The sequence below is a fragment of the Octopus sinensis genome, linkage group LG1 (assembly GCF_006345805.1).
Source record: "Octopus sinensis linkage group LG1, ASM634580v1, whole genome shotgun sequence".
Taxonomy (NCBI): domain Eukaryota; kingdom Metazoa; phylum Mollusca; class Cephalopoda; order Octopoda; family Octopodidae; genus Octopus; species Octopus sinensis.
In genome coordinates, this window is record NC_042997.1 from 60665589 (window position 1) to 60686697 (window position 21109).

Below are 21109 nucleotides of genomic sequence, written 5' to 3' on the forward strand. Positions count from 1 at the left end.
CCAGTATCGCCTTACTGGCACCTGTGCTGGTGACATGTGTAAAAAGATTCGAGTGAGGTCGTTACCAGTACCGCCTGGCTGGCCCCCATGCCAGTGGCATGTAAAAGCACCCACTACACTCTCGGAGTGGTTGGCATTAGGAAGGGCATCCAGCTGTAGAAACTTTGCCAGATCAAGACTAGAGCCTGGTGCAGCCATCTGGTTCACCAGCCCTCAGTCAAATCGTCCAACCCATGCTAGCATGGAAAGCAGACGTTAAACGATGATGATGATGATATATATCTTTATATATAAAACTGAAGTTGTGTGAGTGTCTGTCTCCTACGATTTAGATTCCTAACTACTCTCACATTTTGCGGTGCAGTGTAACCAAAAGCGGGTATCTTATAGTTGTGATTCATATTGAGCCCTTCTGGGTATTAGTGCGCATCTACGATGAGTCTATGATTTAAAAAAAAATTTACCATCATTTTTTTACATTTTTAATGCATTTTTTCCTATTATATAAGGGAAGTAACTCTCTAAAAATGTATTATTAAATCTCAGAACGTAAAAAGCTACAGTAACCCCCCCCCCTTTGTGGTTAGCCATATTGAGATGGCTATTATACTTTACATCTCTAAAAATGCTTATATAGTTATTTCCCTTACAAACCCGAGCAACACCGGGCGATACTGCTAGTATATATATAAACAAAACATACAAGGATATCAAATCTATTATATCCCTACACTTTTGGCTTGTTTCACTCATTCCAGGGCTATATGCATCACATTCGATGTAAAAACAATTTGAATGTTTTCAAAAACGCTATTGTATCATCATTGTCCTTTGTTCTAGATACTGGTAAATACCAGCAATTTGGATTGCTATTTGATAGCCTGTAATGTCAAAAGGCCATGAGATGCAGGAGTAAAGTAGAAAATGTTTTACAGATGATTATTGATATGTGGTAATTCTTTTCTCTATTTACTATGTAACCTAAATAAAATATTTTAGCAAAACTGATTGTACTGAACCGTGCTGCTGATACCTAAATTCTTTTAGAAGATACAAAATATAGGGCTCTTGTTCTTCAAATTGTTTTTCATCAAATGTGATGCATATGGGCATGGAATGAGTGAATTGAGCCAAAATTATAGGAGTATAATAGATTTGACATCCTTTATGTTTGTGCACACACACATGCACACATAAAATCTTTGACATTTTGTTTATGTATTTTCATGAAATTATATATATAAGCAGTGTTAAGCTTAATAGCTGTTGGTATGATTCAATACAGTCAAATTTATTGTGTCGTCTTGTCTCATCAACAAAAGATATGACATCATCATCACTGCAATACTGGTTCCCAGCCAAGTGCTTTTTCATGTTGGGAACAGATGATAATCAGATATGGCCAAATCAGGAGAATAGGGAGTTCAAAGTCACAGCTACATACACCAGCCATTGGAACCAAGAACTTGTGAGCTGGAGTAATGTCCTGATGAAATAAGACCTCTTTTGTCAGTTTTCATTTGTAGCCTTTCATAACTGCCTCAACAAGTTGGCGTTGTACCCTCCATTGATGGTGAAGCCCTTTTGAAGATAATCAGCAAACACAATTTTTTTTTGCATCTCAAGAAACTGAGGTCGTCACCTTTCCTGCAGATGAAATGACCTTGGCCTTCTTTGGAGCAGGTGGGGAGGCATGTTTCCACTGCAAGGATTGTCTCTTTGTCTCTGGTTCAAAATGATGGACCCAACACTCGTCCTGGGTTAGGAAACGTTCAAGGAAACCAGCTGGACCTGCTTCAAACAACATCAACTTTTCATGTGATGTGCTTAGCCTGGTGCACTTTTAACCAGGTGTCAGAAGTGACTCACACTGAACAGAAATCTTTATCATGCCATGTTCATTGTGTAGAATATTCTGAACTATCTCACAGGGTATGCTAATAGCATTGGCTATTTGATTTATAGTCAACCACCTGTCATTCATCACCATAAGGTGACCACAATCAATATTTGCCTCAGTGGTGGCAGTTGCAGGGCATCCAGACCTTGGGCAATCTTCAAGACTCTTCTTTCTGCTCCTAAATCCAGCTGCCCATTTTTACACTGTTAATAAAGCCGGAGCATCATCCTCTAATGTAGCATGTGTCAGCATGAATAACTTTATGAACTAAACCCTTTTTCTGTAGGTACTTGATAACACCACAGTGCCAACTTTTGTCCATTTTCAAAAGAAATTGCTACTAGTTTCTTTTGAAAACTTCTTTGAACAGCTAGATGTGAGTTTACTTGGAAAGAAGCAATGCAGTTATTAATAAGAAAAGATGAAATTATTGCATGCAAGATTTCACAGCTCTAGCATCGCTCCTGCATAGTCAGACTATGAACTTCCTTTTCAACCCACCCATCTCAATGTTTTACCATATGCAAAGTAAAAACTAATAACAAACTATTTATGTCACTAGCACGCCAATTCTATAAAAGATAACATCTGATTTTATTTTCATATATAACATTTAAGCATGTACATCTTTTAGAACATTGTCATTTTATAAGATTTTTCTGGATAATTCTTAAATTAACAAACATTTTTTTCCAGTACTGTCTCAACAATGGTGCTACTCCAGAGCAGTGGAAAACCGCCAGTGTCATTCCTCTGTTCAAAAAGGGCGACCGTACATCACCTGTCAACTATCGCCCAGTCAGTCTCACTAGCTGTATTGCAAAACTGATGGAATCGTGTGTCAGAGAAACACTTTGGAACTTCTGGAGCTCTCACAGTCTCATCCGACCCTCACAATATGGATTTGTCCCTAACTCCAGCTGCAGTGATCAGCTTGTCGAGTTCCTTGAGGACATTACTCAGATCACTGATAGTGGCTCATGGGTGGATGATGTCTACCTTGACTTTGCTAAGGCTTTTAATTCTGTGCCACACAAAAGGCTTATGGTGAAACTCTCTGTAATGGGTGTGAGGGATGATCTTTTTAACTGGTTGAAATCCTTCATTCTCAGCCGAAAGGAGGTAGTCACAGTTCTAGGACAGCATTCTACACCATATGAGATGTCATCGGGTGTACCACAGGGATCTGTTCTTGGTCCCCTCTTGTTTGTGGCATACATTAATGACATAGATGCTAATTTAGAGAATGCCACAGTATTGAAATATGCAGACGACATCAAGCTGTACCTTGAAATCAAGAGGACAGATCCTGATGTCTACAACTCTTTCCTGCAATCAGACCTGGACACAGTGCAGCAATGGATCACGGACTGGCAACTGAAACTGGCTGTGGACAAGTGTACCACCATGCATTTTGGGAGAAAAAACCCTGTGTCCACATACTCCCTCCACAACACTGATATCAAGAAATTCTCTTGCGAGCGTGACCTAGGCATCACTGTCAGCAGTGATTTGCGTTGGACAAAGCATATCTCTAAAATTGTCAAGAAGGCCGAGGGTGTCTTGGCATCACTCAGCAAGACTTTTGTTAGCCGCTCTCCAGCCATCTATTTAAAGCTGTATACAGCTATGGTACGACCACACTTGGAATTCGCATCATCAATTTGGAACCCCTATCTTACTCAGAACATTGACCTCCTGGAATCTGTTTAGAGACGTGCAACCAAACGCATACCCTCCATCAGACACCTACCATACTCTGAGCGTCTTGTTTCCCTGGGCATGGATTCACTGAAGCTCCGGCATCTGGCAATGGACTTGGTAAACACCCACAAAGTTATCAACCACTTCACCAACAACAACACTGAACACCTTTTTGATTTCCATGTGTCCAACACACGTGGACATGCCTACAAAGTCAGAAAACAGCACAGCTCCCATGACTTTCGGAAATATTTTTTCACGCTCAGAGTTGCTGAAGCATGGAACAAACTGCCTGCGTCAGTTGTTGACTGCCATGACACTGCATCCTTTAAGGCCCTCATGCTTTCCGAAATCCGCCGAAACTACACCTGATTGTCCCCCTTCCATACTCATACACATATGTGTATGTCATGACTCATGCACTGTTCTTTTCCTGACGCTTGTACATTACCTTATGTACTATACATACACTTTAGATGAGTTGTAGTGCACCTGAGCACTATACACAATGTCTTATTATTATTATGAAAGAAGAGTGGGAGCTGATGTCTTTAGGGGACTAAGATGCTGCTGTCGTAGGCCCCTCGACCCCACAAGTCTTCAGGGTCTGTCTTGCCACCTAAATGCTGGTCGCTTCATTCAGTACACTGAGCTAAACCTAAACATTAAGTGGACCTGGCTCGGATTAATATCCCCTCGGATACCGAGCCATCAGGGTTATCCAGAAGTGATGGAAAGAGACCAGATGGTCTTACCTTCTGTCCCTGAATTAGAAGTAAGTGCCTCATTTGGGACATCAGAGTCTGTGACTCCTTTGCTCCCTCCCATATCCTGGATGCTGCTGTCAATGGGAAGGTCACTGCTTTCATAGCTGAATGTAAAAAAAATCCTGAAATATTGGGACCTGACAGTGGACTATCTCTTCCAACCTGTGGCATTTGAGATGTTCAGAAGGACTGGGTCTCTAACCCACAAAGTTCTTGTCAGTGTTAGCAGCTCGCCTCACCATGGTGTCAGGTGATGCCTGTGAGGGCACTTGACTTTCCCAACGCCTTAGCCCTGCCATTGCCTGTGGTAATGCTGTGAGCATGCTGGCTTGTTTCAGTAGGTTCCATTGAACTTTGTGATGTACGACCAGTTGCTGTGATAAAAAAAAAATTCCTCACAAATGGTTTCAATACAGTTTTAGCAGAGAGATTTGGAAGAACTAGAAGGAAGTTCTCCAGTAATTTTCTTTCATGTAAATAAATGTTCATGTTAATTTATGAATTTGCCATCAAAATCTTATAAAGTGACAATTTTCTAAAAGATGTACATATTCTATAAAGTCAAATCAGAAGAATCTTTTTATTCTTTACTGCAACCAGCTTGTTTATAATCAGTAGTCTGGTGTAATGCTAAGGAAACAAGGTGTAAAATGAGTATGCAGGCATAATGTAGTAACCCGAAAATAAATTTTAATTGAAATTATAATCGCAATGATGATAGTCATTAACGTGGCGCGTAAAAGAAGTAAGGGAGAGAACTCCGAAATTTCAGTTGACTGAAAGTTAAATTGAAACAGGCAAGATTGATGGAGTCAGTCAGATCTTTTATAGGTATGATGTCAACACTGATGTCGCAAAGTTGCAGAAAAGCATGAAAGCCAATAGTTCAAAGACTTAAAGGTCAACAAAGTAGAGATGAAAGCGTTGGTGAGAAACAGAGAACACATAATTTCAGTGGCATCTAAGAATTTTAAAGTGTGGGAAGGAAGTAGGTAGGAATTTGATGGTGTTTACTCCATAAGAAAAATTGAGGACACACATGGTGCATCGAAGTGATATCTGCACAGGAATAGTTAGATGACTTTCTAGAAGTAAAGTAAGAGCCCCTACATGTTACTGTCTTGAGTCCCAGAACACATAAGGGCCAGTTACCTAGTTTCCATAATATATAAGTGACCGAAATTACTATACTCCCTCTGAACAGAACATAAGCCCGCCACAGTGTTACTCATTTACAACTGAGTGGACTTGGGTCAGTAGTTCTCAAACTGGTCAAACTCACCCACTTCACTTACAAATTATTAGTAAAATTTTTTACTCTGACCCTCTTAATGTTAAGTCAAAACATTTGAAATCCATGTAATTCGTAATTTTATTAAACATACTAATTTGTTTGTCCACTTGTTAATAGCCTACATCTGTGAGAAACGTTCACCTAGGTGATTGTGATAGCAACAGTAAAAAGGAATGAGAAGTTTGGGGAGTTATTCCCCTTCTGGCAAAAAAAAAAAAATGTTTTCGGCTAATAGGGAAACATCTATGTGGTTATTTGTTCTGCGAGAAATAACAGCTAAATTTTTTCAAATTACACCTCACTGTTTCAGTTAAATAACGTAATTATGCAATACAGAACACAGTCTTAAGTTAAAAAGATGGGTTGGTATGATGATGATAATGATTTTTATATATGTATGAATGTAGTATATATACACCAAAAATTTAAATTCTGGTCATAGAGTTACCAAAGGTTTTGTATCAACGAAAACCAAAGCCTAGTGGACAGTTTGTCAGACTCCATACAAAGACAAAAAATTCAAACTTTTTACCATGTGGACATGGGGAAACGGTCAAATATCACGATTTAAGGCCTTGCGTACAAAAACGTTAATGAGGACGGGTTATTCCCCCTGGACCGTAGGCTAAAATAACCCTTACAGACCCCAAAGAGCCTAACTAGCAAACAGGGAGATCCAATTTCCCAGTAGGTAGCGCTTGAAGTGGACACATTTAGAGAAACCTTCTTTACAACTATTTAACACGTCAGGTTTAGTATCTGTATATATATATATATATATATAAGGCAAGATGTGTGTGTACGTGATTGTAGTTTATACACATCCACAAATTAGTACGCATTTCGCTCAAATTTTAGGAGGACATTCGTCAACATCCTATCTGAGTTTTGTCAACTTATTTTTTTCCCGAGGTACCCGCAGATAGTGGTAAAATTCTATTTTCAGCTATAGCTTTTAGCCATAAAAATTATCAGCCATAGCTTTTTGACAGTGTCTAACAAAAAAATAAGATAAAGAAAAGTGGAAGAAGGGCAGAGAGTTTCACGGGAAAGACAAAGTGAGAGAGAGAGAGTGTAAGTGACGACGTTCATAAAAATCTATTTTCAGCCATAGCTTTTTGACGGCATCTAAGAAAAAGGAAACAAGATAAAGAAAAATGGAAGAGAGTTTAAACAAAAAAAAGGGAAAGACAAAGTGAGAGAGAGAGAGAGAATAAGTGACGACGTTCATAAAAAATAAAATGTAAAATGTTTTGTTTTTTCTTAAACATGAGATATAGTGTTCAAATTCAAGATGTTTTTGAAAGACACTATATTTTCTAATCATAGTATATATACTTTCTCACACAACAATTACAATATATTTATTTTAAATCATTTATTTATTTTAAATTGTTCATCTTACTCCCCACTCTCTCTCACACACATTACTTTGGGTGCGAAAGAGTTTTGTTTTTATTTTACACCGAGTAAAAGTGTGTTTTGTTGAGAGTCGATATTATTTAGTTTGGTTTGAAATAAAGAACTTGATTAACTTAATACTCGTAACTTAATCCCAGGCAAGGCTGGGTTATACTGCTAGTAATCCTTAAGAATTTTTGTTCTCTTCATGATGCAGATTTTGTAAAAGCCACTCCCATTAATATATGAGCTTGGATGATCTATTATTTTCCACCTGATATCACATAATGTCCCTTGATCTTTGAGGTGCCACACGTGGAAGGTCAGGGACGTGACAAACTGTCTTTCTGGGACTCTGAAGGAAGACTAGTGGTTGTGGAAGAGACATTTGAAAGATGTACTGGCTGATCTGATATATTTACAAACTTGGGATTTGGCTATATTCACACTCCTGGTATATCTCTGGTAGGCTCCAAGCCTGAGGATGCTGTTGGTAACACTGTTGCTGACACTGTCAATATGGCACAATGATCTGGGGGGCGGTATCACTGTGATTAATTGCTTGGTCCTTATCTGTGGTGATGGTACTGGGAACACTAGATATCTCCTCTTTGTCACTGGTCCTGGATTGGTCATCATCTTTAGGTGTGGCAATTGTACTGGCATGAAACCTGGTTAATCTGCTAATATTGCTGTTGGATGGCACATTGCTGGTAATGCAAACAGCAGGTGTAGGTGTCACCATAACTTTATAGATGACTCCTTCAGCCTTGCATCAGCCTCCTCCTGAACAGTTATTATATACCTTGCCAGAGCAACCTGCCTGTTTGTGGATGTTTATTAAAATGCTTTCCATGTTAGGTGCACAACTAAAGGAGATTCTTAGGTTGTGCTTGTTTAATAATTGCCTGTATCTGTGTGTGTGTGTGTGAAATGTTTGTCTATTAACCCAAGGAAAATCCTTCTTACACAAGTCTTGATGTTGAGCGAGAAGGGTAGAGCAAACCAAATTATGTTTCGGTGGTGTTTCCTTTTCTGGGTGCTAGGGCCTGACATGTAGGAGATGTGGTCCTTAAACCCACTTGATGCCAGTGCCTCATTGTAGCAGTATCAAAGATACCTTGGCTAGAGAATAGATTCGAGATCCTCTTGCTTATACCCCTCACTAGGTCCTTGAAAACTATAATAGGGTGGCAGGAGGCTGTGCTAATATAGGACAGCTTCTTGTTTGGCTTGTGAGAGGGCCTGTATACACCAGAGCCCATATCTAAAGTAACATCTAAGAAATCTACTGTGGTGAGATTAGTCTCAATGGTGATCTTGAGTCTCATTCAGCATAGGGTGCTAAATAAGTCCTTTCTAAGTCTATCTAGTATGTGCCTGTTACAACTATATAGGGCAATGAGTCTACGATATAGTGTGTGTGTCAAATGATACAAGGGGGAGTCCTAGGGGATTTTGAGCATTTTTTGGCCAATAGGTGGGCAATATTGCAATTTGGTGCAAAATGTTTGGGAAACACTGCTCTAACCTTTCATCATTTGATACTGGATCACCTCCTTTAATGCCCCCTCTGTTGTGGCAAGACACCTGCTTCTGTTTCTCTGTCTCTTTGTCACACTATAACTTTCATCCTCTGACACAAATGCCCTGACCCTCTCATCATTCCTTGTCTTGTGAGAGACTTGGTTACTCTGTCAATGCAGGTGTCACATTAAAAAAGCATCCAATCCACACTGTAAAAAATCTTGCCAAAACTAACTTCACCTGTGCTAGTGCCATGTAAAAAGCACTGAGTTCACTCTGCAGAGCGGCTGATGTTAGGAAGGGCATCCAGCTGTAAAATCTTTGCCAAAACAGATGCAGTAACTTTGGGTAGATTTTCTACCTGGCTGGCTCCTGTCAAACATCCTACCCATGCATCAATAGAAGATGGGTGTTAAACGATAATGATAATTATATATATGTATATATATCATCATCATCGTTTAACGTCTGCTTTCCATGCTAGCATGGGTTGGACGATTTGACTGAGGACTGGCGAACCAGATGGCTGCACCAGGCAGAGTTTCTACAGCTGGGCATATATATGGGAAAGCATTTAAGAAAGTTGACGTATTTTATGTTTGAAAACTGCATGAAGAGCATGACAATTGATAAGATCATTAATCTGCAGACTTTTTAAAAAACTTGAAAAGAAGGAGAAAAGCTCTTAAATTTTTAACTTAAAAAATGTAGACTATGAATTGAAACTGTATTTTTTTTATGGTATTAATTTTTTTTTGTGTGTGTATAGAATAAAAATCAATTACCTGTTTAAGGAATATTTGATGCTCTATTTCAATTTTCCTCGTAATGGGAGTTCTAAATGTGTATAATACAGTTAGTATACATTTTATATATTTAAATTTATATATAATTATATATAGGGAGTGGTGTTAAAAAAAAAAGGGAAAAGAGTAGGATTCAGAAATGCTTTAATTATTCTTTGTCTTGTATCTTACTCATATAATCATTATAGACTTCACATTTTATAAATAATTTATTTGCAACTTGAATTTTTCAGGAAACCATCAAAACTTTGAATTCGTTACAGAGCAAAAAGAAAATTCAAGCACAGGCAACCAATAAAAAGGATAAATTAGTTTTCATTCGGCTGTGTCTTGAGAATGTTGGTTTAACAGTGAGTAGCACTTTTCTCAACATAATTTTTGATGTAACTTTGCATTAAACAAGTAATGTTAATTATGTAGACTGACTCTTCATGAACAAATCATCAAGACCATCCTACAAAGAAGAATTTGACAAAATTAATTTATTCATCAGCACTGAAACACAAACTCTACACATCCTGTAGAGTAAACATTGAGTACTAAATCTGTATATAAATCATACATTAGTAAGACCATCAACCTCCCTACAAAGACCAGCAAACTTTCATTAGTTTTCTTTTCAGAATCAGAATCAGCTCGTTTGGGAGAGAAGAATGGGTGCCTGTTGATACCCTGTTTGCCAAGCTCCCAGCCTTAGTCTATGCCTGATCCAGCATTCCAGTTCACCAAAAGAGGTGAACCTGGAAAATATCTCATCAACAAACAGAGACCACACCCACCCGCCGTCCATATAAAGGCAAAGATGCCTTGACCTCAGCGTATGCCTGTGTATATTTAGCCACGACATCCCTAACCTACCCTTTAGTGGCTGTTGGCAGCAGATAGAGCACCTTGCAAGAGGCCACCTGCCTTCCCACAAGAAGTGAGAGACCATGCATTCCAACTTGTTTAACCACAAATCAAGGCATGGCCCGACAGTTAGATGGAAAGCAATGACAGAATCAATAAATACATTTGTCACCTCTGCCCTCTCTGTATAATGTAACCCAGTCTGAGTTATGTACGTCACTCTGCCTGTAACCTCGCTCCAATTCTTCTCTGTCCAGAGGTCAGGACCAAACCAGACTCCAGGCTCTTTCACCGGAATTACCTCACTTTCTCAAACTGTTACTCAGACTGTGATTCAGCCCATTATCGTCAGAGGATGTCATACTTTCACACAACATCTCCCCTTTTGAGATTTCATGTTCCAAAGAAATAAAAAATTTTTTTATTTATATATATATTTTTCTTTTTTAGTATCTCTTTCACTTGGATATTATCTCAAGATGTTCGGTCTGCTTTATTTTTCTCATGCTGATTCTATGGGACTCTATTACTTTTGGTACCGGTTTGTCGAATATTTCACAGAATACTTCCAGGGGAATTTCTTACTGAGCTTAGGTATGCCTCTTCCTTGGTTGGTTTATATGTCTCTTATGTTCCACAGTTTCTTGGAAACCAATCTCACTTGACTTTTTGGGCAGAATAAAGTTACAGTAACTCTCATGTTCAGCAGGACCTACCTTGCATAGTAAAAGCCTTAATTTTCTGCTTCTCCAACCATGACTTGCACTTGTTAAAAATTTCTTTGTATCTTCTATAATACACAGGAAACGTAATGCCCTCCTCCCGATTATATGTAAAGTCAGAATTTGCATTAGCCACGCTCTCTGGTGTAAATGAGCTTACTGAATTTTCGAACTTCACTTGCTGTAACTCAATTAATTGTTGTTGTAGTATTTGTTTTTATAACTCCTGTAGTTGTTCCTGTTGCTTCACTTGAAGTTGTACTACTGCAGCTAATAGGTTTTCCATGATGCAGAAATTGTCAAATAACCAATGTGAGTGTCAAACAATCTTCATTGCCGGATGTTATATCCTTATGCATAAATGAATACACTGCAACAGTGTAATAACAATATAATCAAAACAAACGGCAGTAACCACACTGAACATAATGACAATCTTTGAAGAACCAACACTCCAGCATGCTAACTCAAACTGTAAACTTTGAACTACCTCACTTACTCAGACTGCTAATATTTATTTGTAGTGGTCCAGTCCATTCTTGCCAGGGGGTGTTGTACTCTCACACAACAAGAGACAAGAGTCCCTAAGATATAACGTCACAAAAATATAGCATACATATGTCTTAGCTAGACAAATTAAGTGCATTGCAATTAATTTTATTGTTATCAGTATGGACTCACAATCATTATACTGGTTGCATTCAACTTGTTTTTCCCTATCCTTAAACTAGAAAGATGAAAAAGAAATTTTAGTATTATCTGTCCCACCATTTAATCTAACTAGTAGATTATTTTAGCAAGCCCCACTCTCTCTCCCTACATGCATACATACATACATACACACATATATATATATATATATATATATATATATATTAAGAACAATCTTACTTAGAAATGGATGCGTGCGTTCCGTCATATAATAAATTAATAAACAAATAAAACATATGCATATATACATACATATATGTACGTACCTACCTCTACATGTATATATACATGCATATATGGGTACAGGACACCAAAAAAACGTCGAACACAATGAGAAACGAAATCATAAACACAAAACCAAGGAAATGGACATTTTTTTTAAACAACGAAAAAATAGAGTACAGGACATACAAAACGAGGAAAATTCCCTTTCTTCAGTCGTCTTAGTTTCATCTACTCCACGTTTCGACGGTCAAGGCGATACATGACTTCAATGAAACTTTCCTTCCCGCGAAAATCAAATTAAATAAAATTTGAGATTTTTTTGCGGAGGGGTAAAAATGGTTACAAAAACAGGACAGTAACAACAGTACAAAATATAAACAGTAAAAGACAGGACACGGAGAATAACAGTAACACAAACAAGGAGGGCTGTTAAGCCAAATGAGATAAAAATTTTTTACGAACGCTATTTTTTGAGAATTTTATTTATTTATTAATTTATTATATATATATATATAATATATATATATATATATATATATAGATACATATATATATATACATATTTATACACACCCACACCACCTACACATTTAGATAGGTGATAATAAATTGCATTTGAATTTAAAACAGTATTATTTTTCATATTCATCATCCTCCTCCTCATCATCATTTAACATCCACTTTCCATGCTAGAATGGGTTGGACGATTTGACTGAGGTCTGGCAAACCAGACTCCAATCTGATCTGGCAGAGTTTCTACAGCTGGATGCCCTTCCTAACGCCAACCACTCCGAGAGTGTAGTGGGTGCTTTTATGTGCTACCGGCATGAGGGCCAGTTTGGTGGTACTGGCAACGACCACGCCCAAATGATGCTTTTTACGTGCCACCTGCACAGGAGCCAGTCCAGCGGCACTGGCGACGACCTCGCTCAAATGTTTCACGTGCCACCAGCACAAGTGCTAGTAAGGCGTCGCGGTAACGATCACACTCGAATGGTGTGCTTAACGTGCTTTTACAACTTTATAATTTTATCATCATCATCATCATCATCATCATCATCATTATTATTATTAAAACTGTTTAAACCTGTCTGCATTCCATGTGTTCTTACCAGTTATCAAGACTAGTTGTTAAAATCCTTTCTGTAATGTCCTGATCCAAATGTATGTGTTATTAGTAGTATCTAGTATTGTTTAACTGTAAAGATTTTATAACATCGGTCTCACATGTGACCTATCACCTCTTATTGGCACCTGGTATGTGATATCATAACAAGCAGTAGTATATGTTGCCTTTGGTACACTATAATCTGATAAACTTATGAGAAAGCTGTGTTTTTTAACACTAAATATGATTAAATTATTTCCCCCTAGTTAAAAGAATTGGACAATTTGTCTGTGATCCATGTTGCTGGTACTAAAGGAAAGGGATCAACTTGTTTCTACACTGAATGTATTCTTAGAAATAAAGGTCAGAAAACAGGATTTTTCAGGTAAGTATAAACAGCATATTATTTTCTTTACACCTGGATATTTCAGAACTGCTTATTATCAATTCTACATATGAAACTCTTAAGGCTATATGGATTTTAGGATTCAGAAGACTTAGATTTTAGAATTCATATATTACATATTCTTATATAATTCCTTCAGCAAAAATTGGGATTGCATCTATTACCAAGCACTTCAATATACTTGCAGTAAGATGTCTGAATACTCACATCAAATGAGATGAATAAAAATCATAAATGCTATCATAGTTTATATATATATATATATTCTTGAGAAGACAGTGCAACAGTGCTATTATTATAATAAGGGTGGAATTGATTATCTGATAAAAGGTTATTAATCAAATTTGTATTATCTACATCTTTCCAGTTTTGATTTCTCTGGTATAATTTTTTTCCAGTTCTCCACACCTGATTGAAGTTCGTGAAAGAATCCGTATTAATGGAGTTCCTCTATCAAAAGGGGATTTCACAAAATATTTTTGGATTTGCTATAACCTGTTATTGGTAAGAAATCTTTAGTTTATATCTATATTGTTAAATATTCTCTTCTATACACATTTGTCTTTTATGCTTTTTTAAATCCCTGATCTAATCAAATTTAACTGAAATTCAACCAACTAATAATAAAAATTTTCTCTCTTTTAGAAGAAAAATGAACAAATGCCATCATATTTTCAATTGCTAACAGTTATGGCTTTTTATGTCTTCCACAAAGAAGCTGTTAGTGTGGCAGTCATTGAAGTTGGCCTTGGTGGTCTTTATGATTGTACTAACATTGTTGAAAACCCAGTAGTATGTGGAATTACACATCTAGGTATTGACCACGTAAATGTACTTGGTAATACTTTGGAGAGCATTGCAGCACATAAAGCTGGTATTTTCAAGGTAAGTTTAACCTAACAACTGAATTTTTTTAGAGTGGCTTTTAGCAAGGTATTTTTGAATAGACACTATATCCAATATGTATCTCCTCCCCTCCTCCTCCTCCGGTTCAGTGGCAAAAGCACATCTGTTGTTACAGGATTTATGTGAGATGAAACATCATCATCATCATTTAACGTCCATTTTGCATGCTAGCATGGGTTGGATGGTTTGAATGGAATGGGTAAGGCCAGGGGCTGCACCTAGCTCCATTGTCTGTTCTGGCATGGTTTCTACTTCTGGATGCCCTTCTTAACACCAACCACTCCACAGAGTGTACTGGGTGGTTTTTTATGTGACACCAGCACCAGTGCTTTTTATCTGGCACCAACGCTGCTATCAATTCTGCTGTGGCAAACAAGTCTTCTCAAGTACAGCAAGGTGCCCGATATTTTGGTCCTTAGTCATCTCCTTTGTAAGGCTCAAGCCATTGAGCCTTGTATCAGTTTTTAAATAAATTAGCTGTAAAATCAATACAGCTTCTGTCTATATCATCCTTGAGATGCAAAGAACACAGATGAAATTTACATCTATTTGTGTTTGTATAATTTTTTCCCATTAATCTTTGGTATTGAAATAGCAAAATTTTTGGTGTAACTAACTGTTTCACTGTATTTTTGTTAAACAGTTTGTTTATGAAAGAAAGTGCTGATGTATTATATATAGAAATACTTTTACTGTTAGAAATAGCATTTGAACTAAAAAGAAAAAAAGATTTTAATTGGCTTATTGTCCTCCTATTATAACTCGCATGTGAATTGTTGAATGCTGTATGCAAAGTATTTTGTCCCTGCTTAAGCATTATAGCATTAATTAGAGGTATGGTTGAAAGATTCTTCATGAAAAAAGGTGTTAGAAATATAGTTACAAATGTTACTGGCCATGTTTTTTAAAGACTAAGAAATTAGGCAGTTAATTTATACACAGAAACTTTTCATTGAGTTTTATATAGGGAAGGTATTTGCCATTATTTAAAACCTAATGCTCAGAAAATCGACAGTTTTAATATTAATGTTGATTGTGATTTTTAGACTTGTAGTGATGCTACTGAGTAAGGTTCAGCGTGCATGCGCAGAATGGGACTACTTCCGAGTGGCCACCGGAAGTCTTCCCCATGCGCATGTGCGGGAAACTGACCCCCTAAGGGACACAGACTCATTCGGCTGTCGTTTTCCCATCAGATATACGTACACCATCGCGATTAATAAACAAACTGCTGTCTTTCACCGATAACCTAACTTCGTCTGTTATATCTAACTAAATTGTATGTGACGGGATCGGGTCGACACCCTTTCAGTGATACCGATACCAGATCCTGTTACAGACTAATCTAATATTATAAAGATATATATTTTTGCCTGAGTTTATCTGGAGTGGAGTCATTAGAGAGGTGTGATATGTTCAGGCCATCATCTCTGTAAAGGCATACTTCTAAATGGGAAACAATTTTTATAAAGACATACTAATTCACAAATGTCTGTTCCATCAATTAATTGTTATCTAGAGTTGATATTTAGTTGGATATTCAGCTCTAGCTAAATGTCCAACATAAGTTGCTATGCATGCACATATACTTCTGTATTGATCGAAGATCTTTTAATGTTTTGTTAAATTATTTGAAAGAAGTAAATTGTAAGTAGAAATGTCAGTTTTGTTTTTCAAATATTGTAAAAATATTGTAAAATATCAGAACTGTTTCATATATTCTGATTTGTATACAGCCAGGTTCCATTGCTGTTACTGTTCCTCAGAAGGAAGATGCCATGAAAATTTTGAAGCAGACTGCTACAAATAAGAACGTAAGAATTTTAGAAATGGTTTAATATGTTGACGCTTATGAATCTGAGGTGAAGTTAATAAAATATGATTATCTTACTGTTTACACACACATAAACAAATACATTTATCATATGCATTCTCACAAAATCTTGAGTGGGTGGATTACTTGTTTTGCAGATATTGAGTTTCGTTGTATCTTTAGGCTTCATTCTTCATCTCTCTGTTGTTCTTTTAGGAATGAATACCAGGCCTTCTTGAAACATCTTCTAGAATAGATTGGTATTCTAATCGTGGATAAACTTAGTTGTCATCTAATTAAAATATTGGAATGAAAGCTAGGCATTTGCCTAGATGAAATTTTGATTGTTTGTTGCTTGATTTTTATTTCTCAAAGCATTTCTATAGAATAATTCTCTAGTTTCATCCGTGTCCAAGACTAGTTGTAACACTTCTGACATGTCTGCATGATATCATAGTTTTGAATGAGGGTAACTTGAATCAAAGTTTTTTCAATAAAATGTCTTAATTTTCATGATCTTAAAATTAAAATGATGATTTGAAATATTTCCCTGTGGAGCTTTGTCAGGGGAAAGCAACATTCATCTTGTCTTTATATGTATTTAATTTATTATTAGATAGGAATATTTTGTGTGTTTGTTGATTCCATACCAATAGTTTTTCTATCTAGTATTACAAATATTATTTTTGGAGTTTTCAAATTTTTTTATAATGTCTTGAACATCTGTTCAAAGTTGTTGGTATAAGTTTTAAACTTGTACTTTTTATTAAATTGAAAAGAATAATCAAATTCTTACTAGTCCAATAGTTTCTTGCCATCAATAATTTGAGTGTCTTGAAGCTGGAGTTGTTTTTCAGAATTATCTTTTTCAAAAAACCATGTTTTACATCACACTCTTCTTTGGGTTAAAATAAAAGTTAATCAGGGTCAAACTTCCTTGTTAACTTGTGAGAATGAAAGTTACATTCTCTTTTCAATAAAAAAAATATCAAATATTTGGCACCACCGTAGATATGTTAGTAAGACATTTATAAGGTAAACGAAAAGCAAATATGGAAAATCTACCATTTAGCTTGAAATTTTAGATTCTCTTTCTCATAAAACAATAAAATATCTAAAATTTATACATTTTCAACTCAATTCATTCTTTGTTGCAAATGTAGCTCATCACTGGTTTCATTGAATAAGGAATTATCTTTTGTTAGTAAAAATTTAATGAACAGTTGATGAATCTTTGGATATGGATGTCTAAAAATTCAACAATATTTTTCAAAATATTTGAGTAACTCAGTCCACCTAACTGACTGTGTATGTTTATATGTATTTTGTATGATTTTCTTTCAGTGTAGTTTGTATTTAAGCCCACCATTTTCATCTTATGAGATATTCAAAGAGAACCCTGTATTTTGCAATAAAGAACCACTTGAGCTTGAAAATATGACATTAGCCGTTCAGTTATCCAGGATTTGGATGGACCGTAGGAAAAGAGGTTAGTTTGTTTTCCTTTTGAAAGTTTTTTTGATATTCAGGGATTTGACAGTGTTGAGTACTGCAAATAGTTTAGCACTGGACAAGGTGACTGAATTTACATTCTGATTTCATAACCTGCTGGCATTAACTTTACTTTCCTTCCAGCAAACATAAAATAAATACCAGTGAAGTATTAAAATTCATTTACTTGGCTGTACCTTCTCCCAAAATGTGTGGCCTTCATGTCTTTGTTAAAAGAATAAGAGAGTGGTGAAGTGATTGAGTTAGTGAAGATTAAACGATTTCCTTTCCTTAGCTAATTTCTCGGTTGTCTGACAAATGAACCACTTTTTTGTCTTTTTCTAATCAGAAATACCCATCAATAAGTAACCAGTCCTATTGATTTGAAAGCTAGACTGATGATCTTCTTTTGCTTATTGCTTAGCCGTAACATAATTTAACATGATCAGGCAGACTAACAAAGGTATTCAAACTGATTATCCTGTTTTCAAAAATAATATACCTTGCCCTACATTATTCAACAGGTTCTTTTTCAAGGGAGTAGGATTGAGTTCGTGACTGCAAGCTAACAAACCATTTGTCAATTTTGCAATGCTGCTGCTATCTAAGTGTCTTCTCAGAGCTAATGCTGTATCTCATCTGCCATGGACAACTTTTTCAATCCTTCCTCTCCAAAACTTGTATATCATCATCATTATCATTTTAACATCCAGGCTGGATGCTCTTCCTGATACCAATCCTCATTTGTTTTCAAGTAAGATAATATTTTATCATGACTAGACATACTTTCAAAGAAGATTAGAAAACAATGACACTGCTTACAACTATCATATGATATCAAAGCAAGGAGACAATAAAACACACACACACAAAACACCTGTGCCTTTTTACATGCTGGTGACATGTAAAAACACCCAGTACACTCTGTAAAGTGGTTGGCTTTAGGAAGGGCATCCAGCTATAGAAACCAAGCCAAAACAGCTGACTGGAGTCTAGTGCAGCTCTCCAGCTTACCAATCCAAGTCAAACTGTGTAACCCATGTCAGTATGGAAAATGGACATTAAATGATGATGTTGATGATAGTTTTATATATATAAGTATATATATATACATGGTGAGTTTCCATCTACCAAATTCATTCACTAGGTATTGGTTGGCCTGGAACTATAGACTATAGGAGAAGATACTTGCCCAAGTGCCATGCAATGGGACTGAACCCAAAACCATGGGGTTGGGAAGCAAACTTTCTAGCACACAGCCACTCTTGTGCCTAAATTTTGTATGTCCCTACAATTTTATCCCTACCGACATTATTTTCTCTAAAACTACTAACTCATAGATGTTGTAACTGAATATCAGTCACATTGGTCTCACAAGTTCAGGAGACCCTGAAAATGTTATGGACACTGTCTTTCTGTTTCTGATTAACCAATTTATAAAACATCTTGCAATATCTGTTTATTGCTTGATGGATATAGCTGTTTAAGAGTTCTGTGTCATGATCATCATGGATCTGTTTGGCTTTTTGCCCTTTATTGTACTTCATTTATGTTGTTAACACATTCAATCAAAACTTGCCTTAGACCACCTATATTAAAAGTATTATGATCATGATCATTGTTATTTTAATATCTACATTTTTGTTGCATGGGTCATGCAGGATTAGTTGTGGAAAATGTCCTGTCACCCATCTTCATGCTTTTCCCAATAGTTGGACATGTTTTTACATTTTGCATGATTGTAGCATTCATTTATATCTATTACATGTTGTCAAGACAAGGAGCCATGAATACAAATACGCACACATTTGCATAAAGACATATATTAACATGCATTCATGCACACACACACATATATGTACACATGCAGTGCACTTCTTTCAGTTTCCGTCTAACAAATCCACTCACAAGGCTTTGGTTTGTCTGGGACTATTGTAGAAGTTGCTCTAAGTGCCATGCATGGTTGGGACACAAACTTCTTAACCACACAGCTATGTCTGCATCTATTGCTATACTTGTATACTATATTCAAGTCTCTGGCTTCCTTAGAGAATAACCTCTTCTTACTAATGAAGGAGAGGATTAACCTTAGACTGGACACTTGATCCAAATAATTGCATTAGCATAGACTCCAATAATACCGCACAATGACCAGGTAGTGTTCCAAATTTCAGTTTAATTGAGTAATAAATAAGGAAAATAATTATTAAAATTTTTTGAGTCCTCATTATTTTAAAAATCAATTAGAAAACACAGGCATTGTATCAATATATAGAACTGGCTCAGTATCATTGTTTGAAATGTAGGAGTTATAAAAGAGTTACTGTTTTTGTTCGTAGTCGTTGATGTATCACTTTCCTATTCCACCTTCCTCTAAAAAATCAGGTTTTGTGTTCAGTTAAAAGAAATCAATATTAAATGATCTAGCTTGGTGCCTTATTGATTGAGATTCAAATTAAAATCTATTGTTAGTTACAGTTTTAACTTCTTCATGAGGGTTTAACATAAAATTACATCACATCATTGCTTCACTTATTATTTAAATTTAGTTTATTTTAATTTCATGAGACAATTAATTCTAAAATTATTGCTTCTGATCAGGTATGAAGTCAGATTTTATAGAAAAGGTCTTGTTAAATCGATTCAGTATTTATTATTGTCTTTGGAATTATGACAGTTGTAAATGAATATCACTGTCATACAACCTGTGTCAATCATCTCAAATATTCTGTAAAAGCATATCTGGTTATGAACAAATTTCACTCATATCAATAACAAAAATACTTAAATTTACATTGAAGTGGGTGTGAGGGGAACAATAACTGAGGAATTTTAATCTCAATTTTGTTTTATTCACCATAGACACAACTTCTGAAGTTGCATTGGCAGAATCTGTAGACAGTGAAGAAGCCATTCCTTTTCTTCATCCTGTTGTTGAAGATGTTGATAGAGTAATTGAAGGTACTTGGAACTTTTTTTTTCTCAGATTCATCTATAATTATATCAATAAACTGTGTGTATATGCAGCTATATGTGTACATAAGTGCATATGCATGTGTGTTTATATGCATCTATGGACATATGCATGTATACGTTCATATATATTATCTGTGTATTTGTGTGCATGTGCATACATAGTTATAAATTTGTGCATGTGTGTCTGTGTAATGTGTATGTGTGTAAATATAAATATATATATATATATATATTATATATATATATATATATATATATATATATATATATATATATATATGTACATACATACACACACATACATACAATATATAGGAATGAAACAGTTCCTCTAACCATTCAAAACAATCTTATTTGCAATATAAATTAATGGTAAAATATCTCTTTACCTTCACCCATTTAATACACTTGGTAAGTTAATTGCAATGCAATAAAAAACACTTGTGTATTAATAATTGGGTATTCTACCAACAGTATATTGGATAGATATTGTCCCTTATTGG

At 35.9% G+C, this 21109-nt stretch overlaps 1 protein-coding gene across 2 annotated transcripts in view; it reads left to right on the plus strand.

Annotated features, from left to right (window-relative positions):
* The window catches only part of LOC115212810 (folylpolyglutamate synthase, mitochondrial-like), a 41792-nt gene that overhangs the window by 2066 nt on the left and 18617 nt on the right, over positions 1–21109 (plus strand). Inside the window, exons 2-8 of one of the 2 annotated variants that reach the window (XM_029781530.2) lie at positions 9633–9749; positions 13281–13399; positions 13819–13924; positions 14066–14305; positions 16063–16140; positions 17484–17628; positions 20493–20591. In XM_029781530.2, coding sequence (XP_029637390.1) covers positions 9633–9749; positions 13281–13399; positions 13819–13924; positions 14066–14305; positions 16063–16140; positions 17484–17628; positions 20493–20591 — 904 coding nt within the window. The remainder of the gene's footprint in view (positions 1–9632; positions 9750–13280; positions 13400–13818; positions 13925–14065; positions 14306–16062; positions 16141–17483; positions 17629–20492; positions 20592–21109) is intronic. The other variant, XM_036501473.1, reaches the window with a different exon arrangement.